This window comes from Chionomys nivalis, chromosome 1 (assembly GCF_950005125.1).
Source record: "Chionomys nivalis chromosome 1, mChiNiv1.1, whole genome shotgun sequence".
In the NCBI taxonomy this organism is placed as follows: domain Eukaryota; kingdom Metazoa; phylum Chordata; class Mammalia; order Rodentia; family Cricetidae; genus Chionomys; species Chionomys nivalis.
Genome location: NC_080086.1, coordinates 37,866,328 through 37,883,677, shown reverse-complemented (window position 1 = coordinate 37,883,677; position 17,350 = coordinate 37,866,328). Strand labels below are relative to the sequence as shown.

Genomic DNA, 17,350 nt, shown 5'->3' with positions numbered 1-17,350 from the left:
CAGAAACATACTTACATTACAATCATAACAGTAACAAATTTACAGTTATAAAGTAGCAACAAAAATAAACTTATGGCTGGGGTCACCACAACATGAGGAACTATATTAAAGGGTCACAGCACTAAGAAGGTTGAGAACCACTGGCTAACCAATTACTCTTAGAGGCTAAACTGTGCCCCTCCCAGTCTTAACAGCAAGACTATTTACAGAGACTCATTAAGAGGTAAAGTGAGGTCACAGAAAAGGGTCTGATCCAGCATGAGAGGTGTCCTCACAGGGAGAGATCTGACAGACACGTGTGCAGAGGGAAGCCCACGTAAGGACACTCTGAGGAGGCAGCGTCTACGAGCAAAGGAGAGGCCTCAGAAGACACCCTATTCTATCGATCTAGTCTTCCAGGCTCTAGAATTATGAGGAAAAGTCAATGTTCAAGGTGATAAGGCAGGACAGTGTTTGCCAGCAGCCCGTGCCCATATGGTAACGCTCCTCCAACCCCCTCAAGTCCTAGCGAGTGAAACCATCTCTCTATTCTGTTCAACTGTCCCTGAGGAACAGACTCCTTCTATTGCACTGAGAACCAGTTTTAGAATGCACTGAGTGCTGGCCATCGCTATATTCGAAGTGTTCAGTACAGTGACTGATAGGAGGTTACTGTTTGGATCCATGTGCCTGGTTCCCCGACTTGTGTTGTATCTCTCCTCTGCAAACTGCTTTTGCTGCAAATACAATTGTTTCTAACTTAATACAGCAGATTATGTCACTTTAAGTGAAACATGGCTTTCACTATAGCCTAATCCTGGTAACTCAGCTCACTTATCCTATAGCAGACATACTGACAGATTCAGTGAGTGGTACTGCTGTCTGTTTCCCAAACTCAGGGAACTCATAAGGAATATCAGGGGTAGAGCCAGTGTGAAAACATTCAACTCTTGCCATAGTGAGGAAGCTCTCAGCCCCCCCACCACCACACACACACACATACACATTGTCAGAAGCCCCAAAGCACAGCAAAAAGCTAACTAGCATCAGAGACATTCTCTGGAAAGGAGAAGCCATAAATGGTTTCCCAGCAATAAGGTCACCGTTGTAAACCAGCCATATGTGCGATGCGTGTGAAAGCTTGTGTGTCTGGGCTGCACAGTGGCTGAGGGGTCAAGGAGGGCAGGCTGGCTTTGAAATGTCAAACAAAGGCAGGGAAAACTGGGAACTGAAGGCATTTTGAACACAATAACAAATTTTATGACAAACGCAATATAAAGATTTATAGCCTTTATTCAAATACAACATACTATTTCAAGGAAATTACAAATTGTGTATTCATTGATAAAACCCACTTATTTATTTATTTCTTTGTTTAAAGTGTTAGAGATCTGTCTGACCCCAGGGGCTAGCAGTACTATTTTTTAAGTGAAGTGTGTTCAGAAGAACACACACATTCTTCAGAGTTCCTATAACTGTTACCTTAAATTACATTACCAACTTACCTGACTTTTTAAAAATTATAAAACTAACTTTGTGACTTTACAATATAATCCTACGCTATGAAAACACAGGTGTGTCTAACAGACAACTTATGTACTGACCACTAACTGCTGGCAGCCTGGCAACAGGCACTTAGACAAAGAGACTATGATAAAAGCATGCTCTTCTTACTAGCTTATTACTGTCATGAGGAAGAAAAGAAGTTTTTTCTGGGGCTGGTTCGCCAATGGCAAAAAGTGAAAATGACTTAGAAACATCCTGAAATAGAGTCAAACCGGGCAAACACCCCTGCTGAGGAGTGTGTCTATGTGCAAAGCTAGTGATTGTGTTTTTAGGGGAGAAATGTCTTAAAAGAAGGAAGCAACTGACCAAGAAGGTCAAGGGTCATTTTATAACTTTTCTTTTTGTTTTCTTTTCTAGAAAGGCAAAGAAGAATGAAATAATAAATTAACTATTACAATTAGAATTAAACATTGTCACTGGACATTGCTAAACATGGCAATAAAAACTACATTCTGATCACTGTATGGAAAAGCTGGCGAAAGCCCATACTAATTCCTATTCCGCTTGTTTCTTGGCTCTGTCTCGGCACTTTCGGTGGCTCTCGTGCGGTGATTCTGTTGTGGGTTTATTTCTCTGTTCTGATCATTTCTGAAAACAAGAAAAGAAATGGCATATTAGAAAGCAGTGGTCACTGTTCTATGGGACCCTGTGTACTCAGTCCTCTCACATGTACGGCTGCGCTAACACCTACAACTGCCCCTCCTCTAGAGACAGAGTTTATATTATCACTGTAATTATCATTCCCCCTTTACAAGAACAATGAATTTGTAAAGGCCAAAGAAAGAGGCCTTCCCTTGAGTCAGCACCCAGCAGCTGTGGAAAGCTATGTAAGCCTGTAGTCCTAGCACTTGGGAGGCAGAAGAGGGAAAATGTGGTTTTGAGGAGGCCTGGTCTACATTCTGAGTTCCAGGCCATCCTGGAAGTAGGCACAAATACTATATCTAGACCAGGACTCAAAAACAAACAGAGCTGGGAGATGGCTTAGTCACTAAAATCTTGTTTTCAGTTCTATCTTTTGAACCCTGTGGTGATTTGAAAAAGCATGCCCCCCAAAGGCTCATATATTTGAATGCCAAGTCATCGGGTAGTGACACTACCTGAGAATGATTAGGGAGCGTCACCTTGTTGGAGTAGGTGTAGCCTTGTTGGAGGGAAGTGTGTCACTGGAGGGGAAGGGATGTTGGAGGTTTCAAAAGCCCAAGCTAGGCCCAATGTTGTCCTTTTCCCATTGCCATCAGATCCAGATGTAGAACTCTCAGCTGCTTCCCCAGCACCAAGGCTGCCTGCGTGCTACCATGCTTCCAGCCATAACAGACTAAACTGTCAAGTTCCAATTAAATGTGTTCTTTTAAGAGTAGCCATGGCCACAGCATCTCTTCACAGCAACAGAAACCCTAAGACAGACCATCATTAAGAAGCCAAGCACATGGAGTGGCCTGTGTTTGTAACCCCAGTACTGGGGATGTAGATACGTGGCTAGATCCGTGGGCTGAGGCTCACTGTCAGCTGGCCTAACTTACCTAGTGAGCTCCTGACCAGTAAGGAGTCTTATCTATTGCTGTCTCCCTCCCTCTCTCTATCTCTCTCACATACACTCCAAACAAAACCCCAAGATAAAACAAGTCCCTCACACAAATTCCCTGACTTTGGGCAGAGCATCAGGTAACGAAAGAGAAAGAGAGCTGCTGTGTAATCAACTAAACTTCTCAGGAATCCTTCCTTTTTTTTTCTTGATGTTGGTGAATCAAACCCAAGGTCTTGCATGATGTGGGATTCCCCTCTGTATGCTGTGATTACCACTAATAAAGAAACAGCTTTGGGCCTATAGCAGAGTTATAGGAGAACAGAGCTAGGTGGAAAAAACTAAACTGAATGCTGGGAGAAAGAAGGCAGAGTCAGGGAGATGCCATGGAGCTACCAGAGGGGAAAGACGCGAGCCACCAGCTGGAACCTTGCTGGTAGGTCACAAGCCTTGTGGTAAAATATAAAATAATAGAAATGGGTTAACCAAAGATATAAGAGCTAGCTAACAATACGCTTAAGTGATTGGCCAAACAGTGATTTAATTAATACTGTTTCTGAGTGGTTAATTCGTGGCCCAGGCAGCCGGGAATGAACAAGTGGCCTCATACAACACTCGAACATTCTAAATACAAATTTTCACCATGAATTTTTTGTTTGTTTTGTTGAGATAGTCTTATTGTGTAGCTCTGGCTGACCTGAAGCAAACAATGTAGGCCAGAATAGCATGAATTCTTAAGTACAAGGTAGCAGTGTGGGACGAACATATGAGTCATTTGCAAGCCTCATTCCTCCACTGCCAGAAAGAGGAGAGCCTATAGAGATAGTCACTGAGGCAGGCAGAAAGAGGAGAGCCTATAGAGGTAGTCACTGAGGCAGGCAGAAAGAGGAGAGCCTATAGAGGTAGTCACTGAGGCAGGCAGAAAGAGGAGAGCCTATAGAGGTAGTCACTGAGGCAGGCAGAAAGAGGAGAGCCTATAGAGGTAGTCACTGAGGCAGGCAGAAAGCACAGCTGCCTCCGGGCACGCATCTCTTCTGTAAAGAGCAGGAATACACTGGTCCCTGGGACTCAGACAAACATCTGAGTCTCTTACGGAAAAATAGGAGCTGAAGATGTCACAGATGCTTTGGCCAATACAGCCAGAACAACCAGTAGAAATCAACTAGGCCAACTCCGGAATCTCCTAGCTCAACTTCCCAAATTAATGGTCACACAGAAGTAAGTTCTTTTCTAGGCACAAACACTATTTACCTCAGTTCCTGGCATCTTTCATAGTATATTCAGTATTAGGCTAAAATGGAAGACACAAAAGAAGCAAGAAAGAGACTCCACTGCCATGCACTAAGCAGCTGATGCAGAGGCAGCCCACATACTGGAACCACCAGACCATGGAACTTCAAAATAATTAAAACCAATACATGAAGGTCTCTAATAAAAAAAAGGTAGGAAACATCAAGAGAATTTCAGCAGACACAGACATGATATAAACAAATCAAATGGAAACACTGGGAAACCTCTAAGGTATCAGAGAGGAAGTATTTTTTCAAAGGACTATTAAGTGTAAGGAACAGAACTAATAAATGCCTCAGATGTGTCAGCGGGGGCTGGAGAGATGGATCAGCAGTTTAAAGAGCTTGCTCCAGAGTACAAGCAGTAGCTCTTAACCTCCTTTAACTCCAGCTCTGGGGATGCAATGCTCTCTTCACTTGCTCATGCTCACACGCACACATACACATATAAATAAGAATCATTTTTAAAAAAATTCAAATTGAAATACAAAGAAAAAAGTGTGTGGAAGCTCGTGCGTGCATGCATGGGCACACATACACATGTGACTACAATTCCTGTGGGAGAAACAGCTCGTGCATGCATACATGGGCACACATACACATGTGACTACAATTCCTGTGGGAGAAACAGCTCGTGCGTGCATACATGGCCACACATACACATGTGACTACAATTCCTGTGGGAGAAACAGCTGTGGAAATGAATTAGACAGCTGTGAGTTTTCTAAAAACAGTGAAAGATATTAAACAAAGACGGAAAGTGGTCAGCCTGCCCCCATTAACAACTAACAAACAGAAAACACATACATAAATATTCAAAGTACTGCAACTCTTTGGAGGCAGGCAGAGAAAAGGGAACATTCTGTAGAGGGATGAGTAAGATTTGCAGCAGGCTTCTCATAAGAAACCAGACAGGCCTCACGGTCATGCAGCGATAACTTTAAAATGCCAGAAGGAAAACTGTCAACCCAGAATCCACCCCAAGCAAAACATCTTTCAAAGGTGAAAGCTAAGAAAAGACATCTCAGACAAAAGCTAAGAGGACTGATGGCTAATACATTTAAGAAACATCATAAGAAACATTAAAGGAAGTTTTTACATCAGACAAGCATGATTGCCAGCTGTAAATCTGGACCTATTTAACTTGCATAGGGGTAAATATACAGGACCACAATAGGAAGAATGAATTGGAAACACTGTTGTTAGGTTTTCATATACCAAGGGACATATGTGAAGGCTCAATGTAATAAATATGTTATGTCACAAACCCCAGGACAACCACTATTTAAAAACAAAGGTAAAACTAGTAAGCTAGCCCTGGGCATAAAATTAAATCATATGCCATTGCCTATTGATTCAAAATGGGTTCAGACAGAAGGAAAGGAAAAGGCATTAGGCAAACAGAAAATGGCTAAAATAGTCATGCATAATCATTACTGGATAGGAGGGGGTGAAGATCAGGTGTATATATAGAGAAAGAAGGCAGAGTCAGTGAGAAGCCATGTTGTCCCACTGAGAAGGAAACTTTACCTGGAAAGCCACAGCCATGTGGCGATACACAGATTAATGGAGATGGGCTAGTTTAGGATGTAAGAGCTAGCTAAAAATATGCTTAAGCTATTGGCCAAACAGTATTACAAATAGTCTAGTTTCTGTGTTGTTATTTTGGTTCTGGGTAGCCAGGAACAAACAAGCAGCCTCCAACAACATAGGTGGTAGGGTGCTTGACCGGATACATTCCAGCATGGCATCGACCAATCACATGGGGCAGGCCTGTAATCCTAGCATGTAGGAAGCAGAAGCAGGAAGTGAGTTCAAGATGGTCTCACAAAGCACATTGAAGACAAACCTGGAAGACACTATAAAAAGTATATGCCAATAATTACATTAAATGTAACTGGCTGAACTATCCAAATTAAATACATACTACTATTATATCAACAAAAAGTGAAAAAAAAATCATATGCTATAGGTTTATAAAAAGCAACCTAAACACGTCAAAAACTGGGAAGGGCCTAAGATAACTAAGGGCAAACTACTAAGTTAGCCTGGCAACTTCACAAAAACCAGAGAGTGCATTAGGCTTCTGCAAAAAGTGCAGTTTGTGTTTTACAGCATGGACAGAGTCAGAAGACAGGCGTCTGAGCTGCTTAAGACCCAGTTCCCACAGGGTGACACAGAGAGGCCAGATGACACCAGTATGGTCAAGCAGCTCATGTTGGAAAATTCTTTTTAATGCTCAATATTTTGTCTCCTGTTTCTTGACAGGCAGTCTTCCAATGCTACTTACCATACAAGCACCCTCAATACAAAGACAAAGCTTGTTCACCAAGAGCAGTCACTGCCTGACTTTTCAGAACAAACAGAAAAGCAAGACTCTTAAACACATGTCTCCCATCAATACCGACCCTGTTTCTACACCAGAGTGACTTCTAGAGAACTGAGGCATATACCACTTCATCAGCCACTGTGCCCAACTGACAAGAGTTGGCATTAGTTCATTATATTCGTCTCATATAGTTAAAATTACTAGCAGTACAATGAGGTGAATTTGCAATAGTAAACCCAAGTATGAGGCCAGAATCCCAGATTCAGCAAGAAGAACAATTTTATAAACCTTTAGTGGCTACTCAGAAAGCCACATGGAATCTTGGCAGTGACTCATGACACTTGTAAATACCATCCACCAGAGGCAACACAGCATCAGTCACTTCAGCTAAAGTCAAAGAAAACAAGTGGATGGTTTTACTGTAGGAATAGCAAGGTATGCAGACACTACCATTCACATTCCTCTAGAAAGCTCTCCCTGAGTAACAAAAGGCAGCTTCAGTCTGAAGAGCTCTCGTCTGAGGGCCTCATAATCTACCAGTGGTGTTTCTTTGAATTCTTAAAAATTGATCATGATCATTCATCACCAGTGTGTTAGTCATGTTTCTGAAAGAAAGGAAAATTAATACCTGGTTCCCATACAAGCAGCATAGTCTAGGACACACCCCACAATAGTGCTCCCAAAAGGGAAGTAGTCCTCATGACTGCTGGTTTCCGAGAAATGGCATTAGCATCAGTGGGGTCCGCAAGTTGATCACACTACCTCTAAGACTGTCTGGTCAGGTAGTAAACATCAGGATAGCTTCTCAGTCAACTCAAATAACTGAATCCACTCCTGGTTTTTGAAGAGCCAGCCAATATAACCGTCTCATGTGTACATGCCGCCAGCAGGGTAGGACAACTGAGAAACAATGTGAGAATGGAGAAACCAAGAACATCTGGAGGTAATAACATGTCTCTGTGTGAGAAAGGGCAGGATCTGCTGAACAGTTCAGAAGGCTCTGAGGAATGAAGATCAAATTATGTTCCAAGTCACCTGACAGGAGAGCAGGCAGGAAAATCTAAGGCACTCGCAACCATCAGGAGAACATCACAAGGGCATTTTTTTCAGTGAAGAGCCTTTCACAGATTGCTCTGAACATCAGAGTCCATCTGTGTCTTTCCGTCTACAACTTCCCTAGTCTACAAGTTCCTATGCTTAGATCCAATGTTATAGTGCTCCTTCTCCTCTACAAAACCAGTGTGTCCTCTCCCATTAGTTAGAATGTCACCTGTTTAAATGATCTCCCACATTCATCCATTCTTTTTACCCAGAAAGGTCAGATGCAGGAGGGATAAAGACATTCCTATAAAACTTAGAAAGACTCTTTATACTCCCCATTTTTGCCAGGGTGGGTCAAGGAAGGGCTTCTCAGCCAGCAATGTACTCAACCAAACGGTTTAGATTTTTCTGATTTAGAAAAAGTGTTAGCGGGCCGGGCGGTGGTGGCACACGCCTTTAATCCCAGCACTCGGGAGGCAGAGGCAGGTGGATCTCTGTGAGTTCGAGACCAGCCTGATCTACAAGAGCTAGCTCCAGGACAGGAACCAAAACCACAGAGAAACCAAACCCTGTCTCGAAACCCTGTCTCGAAAAAAAAAAAGAAAAAGAAAAAGAGAAAGTGTTAGCGAATTTTCTACAATGATCCAAATTATTTTGGACGTTGACAACTCTGCTACAACTACTTGACTTTTTTGTAACATGAAACAACAACAACAACAAAACCCAATAAGAACTGTGGGAGGTGATGTAAGCTATGAACATATTTTATTGCTATTAGTTAATAAAGAAGCTTCTTTCAGCCAATGGCTTAACAGAATATAGCTACGCTGAAAGAGATATGTATAGAGTGTAGGCAGAGTCAGAGAGAAGCCATGTAGCCACCTGCAGGAGACAGCCGCCTCCGATGGAGCCCACTGGAGCCTTGCCCATAAGCCAGTCACGTGGCGATACACAAATTAATAGAAATGGGTTAATTTAAAATATGAGTTAGCAACATATATGTTTAAGCTACTGGTCAAACAGTATTACAATTAATACACATTTCTGTGTGATTATTTCAGGAATCTCGATGGCCAGGAAACAAACAAGAGCTTTCACTCACCAGGTAAAAAAATGTATAGCTATGTTCTAATAAAACTTCATTAACAAAATCAGACAGACGACCAGATTTGGATCCTGGGCCATGGTTTGTCAATCTTGGCCTAGAGTTACAACAGCCCCCCCGCCAAAAAAAATAAAGTTTAACCCTCGCCAAACACGCACACAGAGTTATATCAATATAGCCTATCCAGGAATGCTGTTTGGAAAGGGAGGGAGAGAGAGAAAGAGAGAGTGAGACAGAATTGTACACAAGGATGATTCACAGGAGCAGGTTCTCTGTTTTTACCATATAAGCTTGGGGATCAAACTCAGGTCATTGAGCTCAGCTGCAAGCATTTTCTCCCACTGAGTCATTTTACTGGTCCTAGAATCCTGAGGTTTTGAACAGCATAACCTCAATACCATTTTTAAAATCATTAACCACAAAAAGGCCAAAAAAGAGAAGTTACCTTTCCGGGGACAGCAGTATTCAATGATCAATTCTATTGACACCCTGATCCTGCACTTCCAGCCTCTAGAGCTGTGGGAAAACACTTTTCTATCATTCAAGCCATGATGAAATTGTCCCCCGTGGATGCTAAAGACTTCACCACTCCCTACTAGGATAGTCCCATTTTGCAGTAGGTTATTAGAGATTCACAAACCAGAAGAGCCCGGCAGAACTTGCATGTCAAATGGAAATGGCACACAGAGGAGCACAGCCAGCCTCTGGCCCAAGAGTCATCACAGCTTTACCCCAGGCCACAGCAGCCATACTACCAAGGAACAATCTATCCCTTCCTCTGTTACCTTACACATTTATCAAAAGTAATACAACAATAAAAATAAATAAATAAACCCTAGCCATTACATTTATTTTAAAAAGTTTCAAATTACCTGATTTAAAGCACTATCAAATAGCAATTATGAAGTGTTAAAAAGACTTCTACATGATCAATAAACACAAGAGTAATTCCAGAAACAAATATATACACACCTATGAAATAGACATGGGCCATCTCTTTAATACCTAATGCTACAGCAATGGAAAAGCCTTAAGCAAAAAAGAACCACTGAACCAGTCATCATCATACCTTATGACAGTAAGTTCCAAACCTTAATGTAAAACCTAATACTTCTAAGCCATAAAAAAAAAAAAATAATAAAAAATGATGACTTTGGATTACGAAAAGGTTTCCTAGGTTGGACAAAAATAATTAAAACAGACATAACACATTTCATCAAAAAATTAAAAGCTATACTTTGAGAAACGGTACCAAGAAAATGAAAAGGCAAATAAATACAAAAAAGATGAGAATGAGAGGCAGGAAGGTCTGCATCTTAGTGTGTCTGAACACTGTCCCTGACATAGCACTTTAAAAGGGCACTTCTAAAAGAGACAGTCAAGTGACTGGAGAACACGAAGAACTCATAGAGCCAGAGAATTCCCAAGTTCTGAGGAAGGCAGGAGGCCACTGGTGAGTGCTGTACCATCGGCATGCAACTCTGCAGGTCCACTGTAACCTGCATGGCCCTCTATCCACAAAGGGCTGTGACAAAAATGAGTCTGTGTTCACGGCAACAGTTTTTGGATTTGTTTGGGGGTGGGGGAAAGAGATGAAATTTTACTCCTTGTTGCCTATGGTAGTTTTCCATTCCATCTTTAGCTTCATGTACTCTGGGACTCTTGTTACATATATACATGTTCTCAATCATTTTGTCTTCTTGATAGTTTGACCTTTTCGAGCATCATAAATGTCTTTGGCTCTGTTACACTTTTTACCTTCAAGTCTATCTTGTCAACATTATCATTATGTTAGACTCGTTCAGGACGTCTATGGCATATCTTTTTTCTGTTCTTTTGATTTCAATATATTGGTGTCTTGCAATCAAAAATTTGTTTTTTATAGACAAAGCACAGGGGCACAGTACATTTTTTTTTAATCAATCCATCCAGCAGGAGTCTATATTCTGATTGGGTTGTATAACCCCATCCTATAATCATTCATAAAGCAGAATTTGTATGTCCCTTTTTTTTGTCATTTCTCTATCTTCTTTGGTGTTATCCAAATACCTTCTATTGTAGCATTTTAATCCACTTTGAAGTTGTTCTACTTATCTTAAAACATCACTATCATCATCATCATCATCATCATCATCATCATCATCATCACTTTAAACACAAGATCTCATGTAGCCCAGGCTAGCCTCAAACTTGATACAAAGCTGACCTTGAACTTCTGATCTTCCTGCTTTGTATAAAGCATTGCTAATGAGGGGAGGAAAGTGAATTCTGAATGGCTCTGGATTTAGCAGCATGGAGACTGTCAAAGAAGGCTGGAAACGGAAGATAAAGAAACAAATGGCAAGATGACATCACTACTAAGAAAGAGAGGATCACCTGTGGCGATAGAGGCTGCCCTGCACATCAAAGACAAAACAATAAAGACCTAACTAAAAGGGGAAAGGCTGTGTGTGTGAGATAACAAGGACAGAAGAAGGTGGCTCCAGACAATGGGGCAGGAATGATGCTGAAGGAGAAAGTCACCTTAGACATGAGGAAGGATATTTCTTTATTTAGTCAATCTGTGCTTAGCAAATTATCACACTGTCAAAAAAAATATCATGAACATAGAAATGAGATCCACATGTAACCAGTTATTGCACCAGGACTCCAGTTCCACAGTGAAACTACACAGATAAGAAACACAGCAGAAGTCTTTGCTTTACACCTGGATTATATAGTCTCTTCCATCTGTCAGAAAGCACAAATGTCTTGCATAGAAGCAGCTACACAGAGTGCTCATTTCTCAGGCACAAGCTCACACACTGCTGAATATGAGAACTCACCTGTGAGATGCTTCCCAAGCTTCCTCTTCTTCCAGAAGGTCTCTTATGATGTCCGAACTGGAACTAAAAGGACATGTATCAGCAATGCTACACTGTGAGGTCTGTCCTGACCCAAACATGAGCACTGGGGAGCTAGGGTCAGTGGGGGAGGACAAAGAGGCACAAAGGGATACAGAAAGATAGGCATATTCACCGTCCACACTGTAAGATGGTTTTGTGGTCACATACATATGTGGAACCTCATCAAACTGGGTCCCGTAAATATCTACAATTATATGTCAACTAAATTTCAAAAAAGCTATAAAAACTTTAATGAGTTAGCTGTGATAAAAACAATGAAGAAAGTGTAAATAAACTCTCAACATAAACCTGAGTCTAGACAGATCAATGACATGATGCTTTTTAATCTTTTATGTCAATCAAAGATCAAATAACAATTTTCTTAGTTCCCAGCTCTATCAAAAAGGAAAAGAGAAAGAGACGGTGTTTTAAAATCTAAATTCTGGTGATGAGATCCACACGCAGTAGCTAAGTGGCTTTTAGTCTCTTGGTAACCAACATAAAGTAAAGCATAATGCATCTGAGCAGTGCTAACAATGGAAATGTGTTTTTAAAATGTGATCTAGCTTAAAATGCTACACTCTCTAGTGGTGCATGGAAAACAAGGTCATAGAGAGCAAAAATTATTTCTTTAAAAGAAAAAAACTGGGCCATCTTGCGTCCCCGCGTGTGTGTGCCTTATCTCAGCTGGTCCGCCCAAGACCCCCTGAGCGCGAACCCTAGTCCCCCGCGCGGCCCCATTTCCACTCCGACAAGATGAAAGAAACGATCATGAACCAGGAAAAACTGGCCAAGCTGCAGGCACAAGTGCGCATTGGTGGGAAAGGAACTGCTCGCAGAAAGAAGAAGGTGGTTCACAGAACAGCCACAGCAGATGATAAAAAACTGCAGTTCTCCTTAAAGAAGTTAGGGGTGAACAATATCTCTGGTATTGAAGAGGTGAACATGTTTACAAACCAAGGAACAGTGATCCATTTTAACAACCCTAAAGTTCAGGCGTCTCTGGCAGCAAACACCTTCACCATTACAGGCCACGCCGAGACAAAGCAACTGACAGAAATGCTTCCCAGCATTCTAAACCAGCTTGGGGCAGACAGTCTGACTAGTTTAAGGAGACTGGCTGAAGCTCTGCCCAAACAATCTGTGGATGGAAAAGCACCCCTTGCTACTGGAGAGGATGATGATGATGAAGTCCCAGACCTGGTGGAGAATTTTGATGAGGCTTCTAAGAACGAGGCAAACTGAACAGAGGGGACTTCTGAAGAAGTGACTCTTGCAGAAGTTACAGGAGCTGCTATTTTATATCATGGCTGCTTTTTAAAGGTCTTTTGTTTATGGATCTGATCAAATCTAGATCGCTAATATTTTTAAGCCCAAGCCCCTTGGACACTGCAGCTCTTTTCAGTTTTTGCTTAAACACAATTCATTCTTTGCAGCAAATTAAGCTGAAGAAGCCTGGGAATAAAGTTTGGAAAAGGGTTAATAAAATTCTTTGCCTAGTTAAAAAAAAAAAGAAAAAGAAAAAAACTGTTTGAAGGTTTTAGCATCTTGTTCTTATAATCAATAAAAATTATTTTAGAAAGGCTGTGTGTCCACCAGTATCAAACACACCTCTCTACACATTCTACAAGGAATGTCATGGGAACCATATGGCACTCAAAAACAAATGTCACCTAGCAGAAAGAGGAGAAAGCTAAGGTGAGAAACAGCTGGGTTGAAAATACTAAGTGTGAACAATATCTCTAATGATACACTAATAAATAAAAGCTTTAAATTATGGAGATTTAAAGTGTCAATGAAGTACTTTCAACCATTACTGACAAACCACACTGAAGCAGTATTTGCCCATGATTCCTAGGCAAAAGAGGCCACAGAGATCATCAAACAGAGCTTGCACCAAATGTTCCACTCAGTGTATTTCCCCAAGTCCTCTAGATTCCAAAGGAGCCTCATGCAGGATCTAGGTGGAGAGGTTGTCCAGTCACACTACAAGTGTAACCCCATGCTTCTGGTACATTCCCTGAGATTCTGAGAACAAGGAACTCACTGGTAATAATAACTTCTGGTATTTGTGGCTTGAAAAATATCCATAATAATAATATGGATGTGAATTCAATAATACTTTAGTTGTGTTTATTTGCAGAGCAGTACACACATATGATTTTTTAAATGGTAGGACACTATCTTGTCTACGTCCACAGTCAATTCACTTATCTACATATGCACTGCAATTATTCCTTTATGTCCCTGTAGTGGGAACCATGACTCAGCCTGCCACAGTACCCACGTATGCACTGCTCTTTCCCACTGAGAAACGGCCCTTCTCAAAAGCTGGAACAGTAACACTTCATCAGTCAATCTCACCCAACACTGGTTTGTAACAAACCTTTCCTATTAAATAGCTACTGAAATGGAGCTTTTATTAGAAGAAGAAGAAAGCCCTGCAGGTCAGTTAGCTGATTTCACTAACTTTATTACTCTCTGCCGACCCACACAGTCTCTCACTGGGGAGGGCTCATGGCCACTGCCACTGACATTCCCAAAGAAGCAGTTTTAAACCTTTCTGGTACCGAAATCTCAACTCTGGGTCCTCCTTATTTTGCAGTAATTGTTCTAATTGCAGGAGAAACCTGCAGTTATTTACTCTTCCATGCTCCCTGACAACAATCTAGCAGTATTTCTGGGAGATACTGACGGTATTTCTGGCCAGTGTCACATGGTCAGAAGAAAAGAATAAAGTCTGCTTCTTGTCCAATACCCTCACCCACCACCAAAAACACTTTAAATGACTTAAAAAAAAAAAAGATAACAGCCAGGCATGGTAGCGCACACCTTTAATCCCAGCAACGTCAAGTCAGAGGCAGGTGGATCTCTCTGAGTTGGAGGCTAGCCTGGTCTACAAAACAAGTTCCGGTTTCAATCTTGTCTAGAAGCTGGTAGTCTGTGATCAGTTTTCCTAGGTGCTTCCAAATCAAGCAGCACAGTCACAGTTTGTTAAAGGGAACATGTGCAGTGCACAAGGTACACACTTGAGAGGCTTCTGCAAAAATGTCTCAGTGGAAACAGATCGCAGACTCACAAAGCACACCAATCTGCTTTCTCTTGTCTTCGGTACTGATGCCCAACCATGCTGGCAATTCCCTGATGTCCTCGGTCTTCATTTCTTTCCACTACATCTTAGACCCTCATGAGAATGATCACAAAATCAAAATCTAACTGATCCAAAACTGAGGAAGTGCTGCGTTCATAGCTATGAAGTTGCAGGATCTATGGCACATCTGCTACTTCAATTTTTGTCAACACTGAATGTAAGAGTTGACAGGAACACATGGTAATACCAGACAGAACTGTTCAAACCTGTCTAAAGTAATGCATTCACTGTATCTTTCTCAAAAGCCAGATGTTAGAAACTAAGCATTCAGTCTCATAATTAGGATTTTACAAAGGAAATCTATCACACAAAAGTTAATGTTACTAAAATTATAACTCAAAGATTTCTTTTCTTTAGACAGAAGCATTTAACATTTTTGAAATTTTAGTCATTTTTATATGGCTTGAAGATCAAAAAATTCTAAAATGCTGTTAAGACATCTAAAAAAAAGTCTTAGGAAAAATTTAATTACTCACTCTGATATACCCAGGGTCAGACATACAAACATAACTTTTTCATCTAGAGCAAGAAACTTGTGCATAAACTTCAGCATCTCTACTAGCTAGGTTTGTAACATTTGGAAGACTATAATTTAAGAAGTTGGATAAGCAGGAGGTCTGGCACATGAAAGCTACAGCATAACCATGGAAGAATATTGAGATTGTGTCCTCTGATGTGACCACTGTCCAGCTATTGTGGACATTATTATATAAATTATATGTGAGGAAGTCCCACTGACAATTACATGAATCTTTTATATTCTGAATTCCCAACCTGGGTTCTGGAAGATTCTAGTAGGCTTAACTTTCCATCCCTTAAACCTTATTTTCAGCTCACACTTAAGAAAGATGAGCTAACACATGTGTTAGTGTACACATGCACCTTGGGTAGCAGAGAATTTCATTCTTATTCTCTGAACATTACTTCTAAAGAAAAGGCTATTTGCATATTCCTTTTCTAACATACAATTTCATCTAACAGTAAAGATTTTACTGCCAAACTGTTGAGTCAAGTGGTATTAAAAGCCAAGCAGTTTCTTTATTAGTTAACCAATAAAAGCAACAGATAGATACAAAACCCACCTCCATCACCAAACTGACAAGATGTCAAATTCTCCTGTGAAGCTGGGGGGTATAGGGCATGCCCATATTTCAGTGGCAGCATTGCAAAAATGAACTCCTGTTCCTGTCATTTAATGTTTAACCTTAGGTGAGTTCTAGAACCTTTCTAAACCTCCAAGCCCGTATCTCTAGTCAGGACATGTATTTTCCAGGGATATATTTAAGACGAATCAATACAGCACACTAAATGTTAAGTACAGACGTTGGCACATAGTAAATGTTCAATCAATATTGCCTCCACTTTCACAAAACAGGTTTGAATCTGGATTTTCTAAATAACTGTCACAGCACTGCTTCAATTTGCCCCAGGAAACCTGATCACTATATGCACCACTTTAATCTTTGATTCCCACTGTTTCTATGACACCAGGTGCAAAATCATCAGAGCCTGTTATTTATCTGGCTTGGCAGGTACTCAAGGTACTGCACAGTAGGAAAAACACAAACGTTTGCTATAAAAATCCTGTGGATTAAAGATTACTTACAAGTGGAATTTCCTAATATCTAATACTTACCTGCTTCCAAGTGTCTTCACTGTGGCAATAATTTGAATGTGGTTGAGGACATGCAACATTAAAATAAAAACCAACCTCCTTTAGCACAAATCACCAGTATTGATTAAATGGGTATAAAACCTGTCAGACAATGATCCTTCAGTACACGAGGCCTGCTAGTATGAATCCTTCCACAAAGCATGATTTCTACTAATCTGCTCTGTAGGGTGAGTCAATAGCTTATACGCTAAATAATCTAGTAGCAGGCTAACAGTAACATAATAGTCAACTTTCATAGATTTTTACAAAAATCACTCAATCATGACAAAGGTTGCCATTTTTCTGAGTAACTACTCTTACCAACCACTTTGATAATTACCTTACACACACTAACTTTAATTCAGACCTGTTCTAGGTCTCTTACCATTTGCAAAATGGACACAGGCTCAGAAAGATTAAAGCAGGAAAAAACAAACAAACAAACAAACAAACAAACAAACAGAAATTCCAAGATCATCTTCTTTCTGTCAACCATGCTGCTTCAGCTAGTGGAAGCAGAAACTTAAGCACTATTCACTGCAAGTGTTAACAATGCCTCCCCTATATTCCTATCAGTAAGGTTTTTACCAGACAACCAACTGCAAGCTTCATGGATAAAGAAAGCATGAGCTCCAGGAGATGTAGAAAACTAAGATGACAGGCCTTCGACAACAAGTAAGAATGTATTTATCCAATCAGAAATAAAGCTAATATTTACTTTACAAAGTAGTCCCAATACATGACCAATTAACCTTCCGGCTGACAAAGCAAAATCAAATTTCATTTAATCAACGAGTGAAAGAAACTCAACCACCTTCTACATGCACAG

The 17,350-nt window shown here is 40.7% G+C and overlaps 2 protein-coding genes across 4 annotated transcripts in view; one reads left to right on the top strand and one right to left on the bottom strand.

The window, feature by feature from the left end:
* Positions 1-1,262: 1,262 nt before the first annotated feature.
* The window catches only part of Rad18 (RAD18 E3 ubiquitin protein ligase), a 90,988-nt gene continuing 74,900 nt past the window's right edge, over positions 1,263-17,350 (bottom strand). For 2 of the 3 annotated variants that reach the window (XM_057786463.1, XM_057786480.1), the window contains 2 exons: positions 11,657-11,719; positions 1,263-2,133 (listed from right to left, as the gene is read on the bottom strand). In XM_057786463.1, the coding sequence (XP_057642446.1) occupies positions 2,034-2,133; positions 11,657-11,719 (163 nt within the window). In that variant the 3' untranslated portion in view covers positions 1,263-2,033. The remainder of the gene's footprint in view (positions 2,134-11,656; positions 11,720-17,350) is intronic. The other variant, XM_057786471.1, reaches the window with a different exon arrangement.
* On the top strand, positions 12,400-13,220 carry LOC130885084 (transcription factor BTF3). The gene has a single exon (XM_057786492.1). It carries the CDS (start codon positions 12,473-12,475, stop codon positions 12,959-12,961), a length of 489 nt encoding a protein of 162 aa, XP_057642475.1. The 5' UTR covers positions 12,400-12,472; the 3' UTR covers positions 12,962-13,220.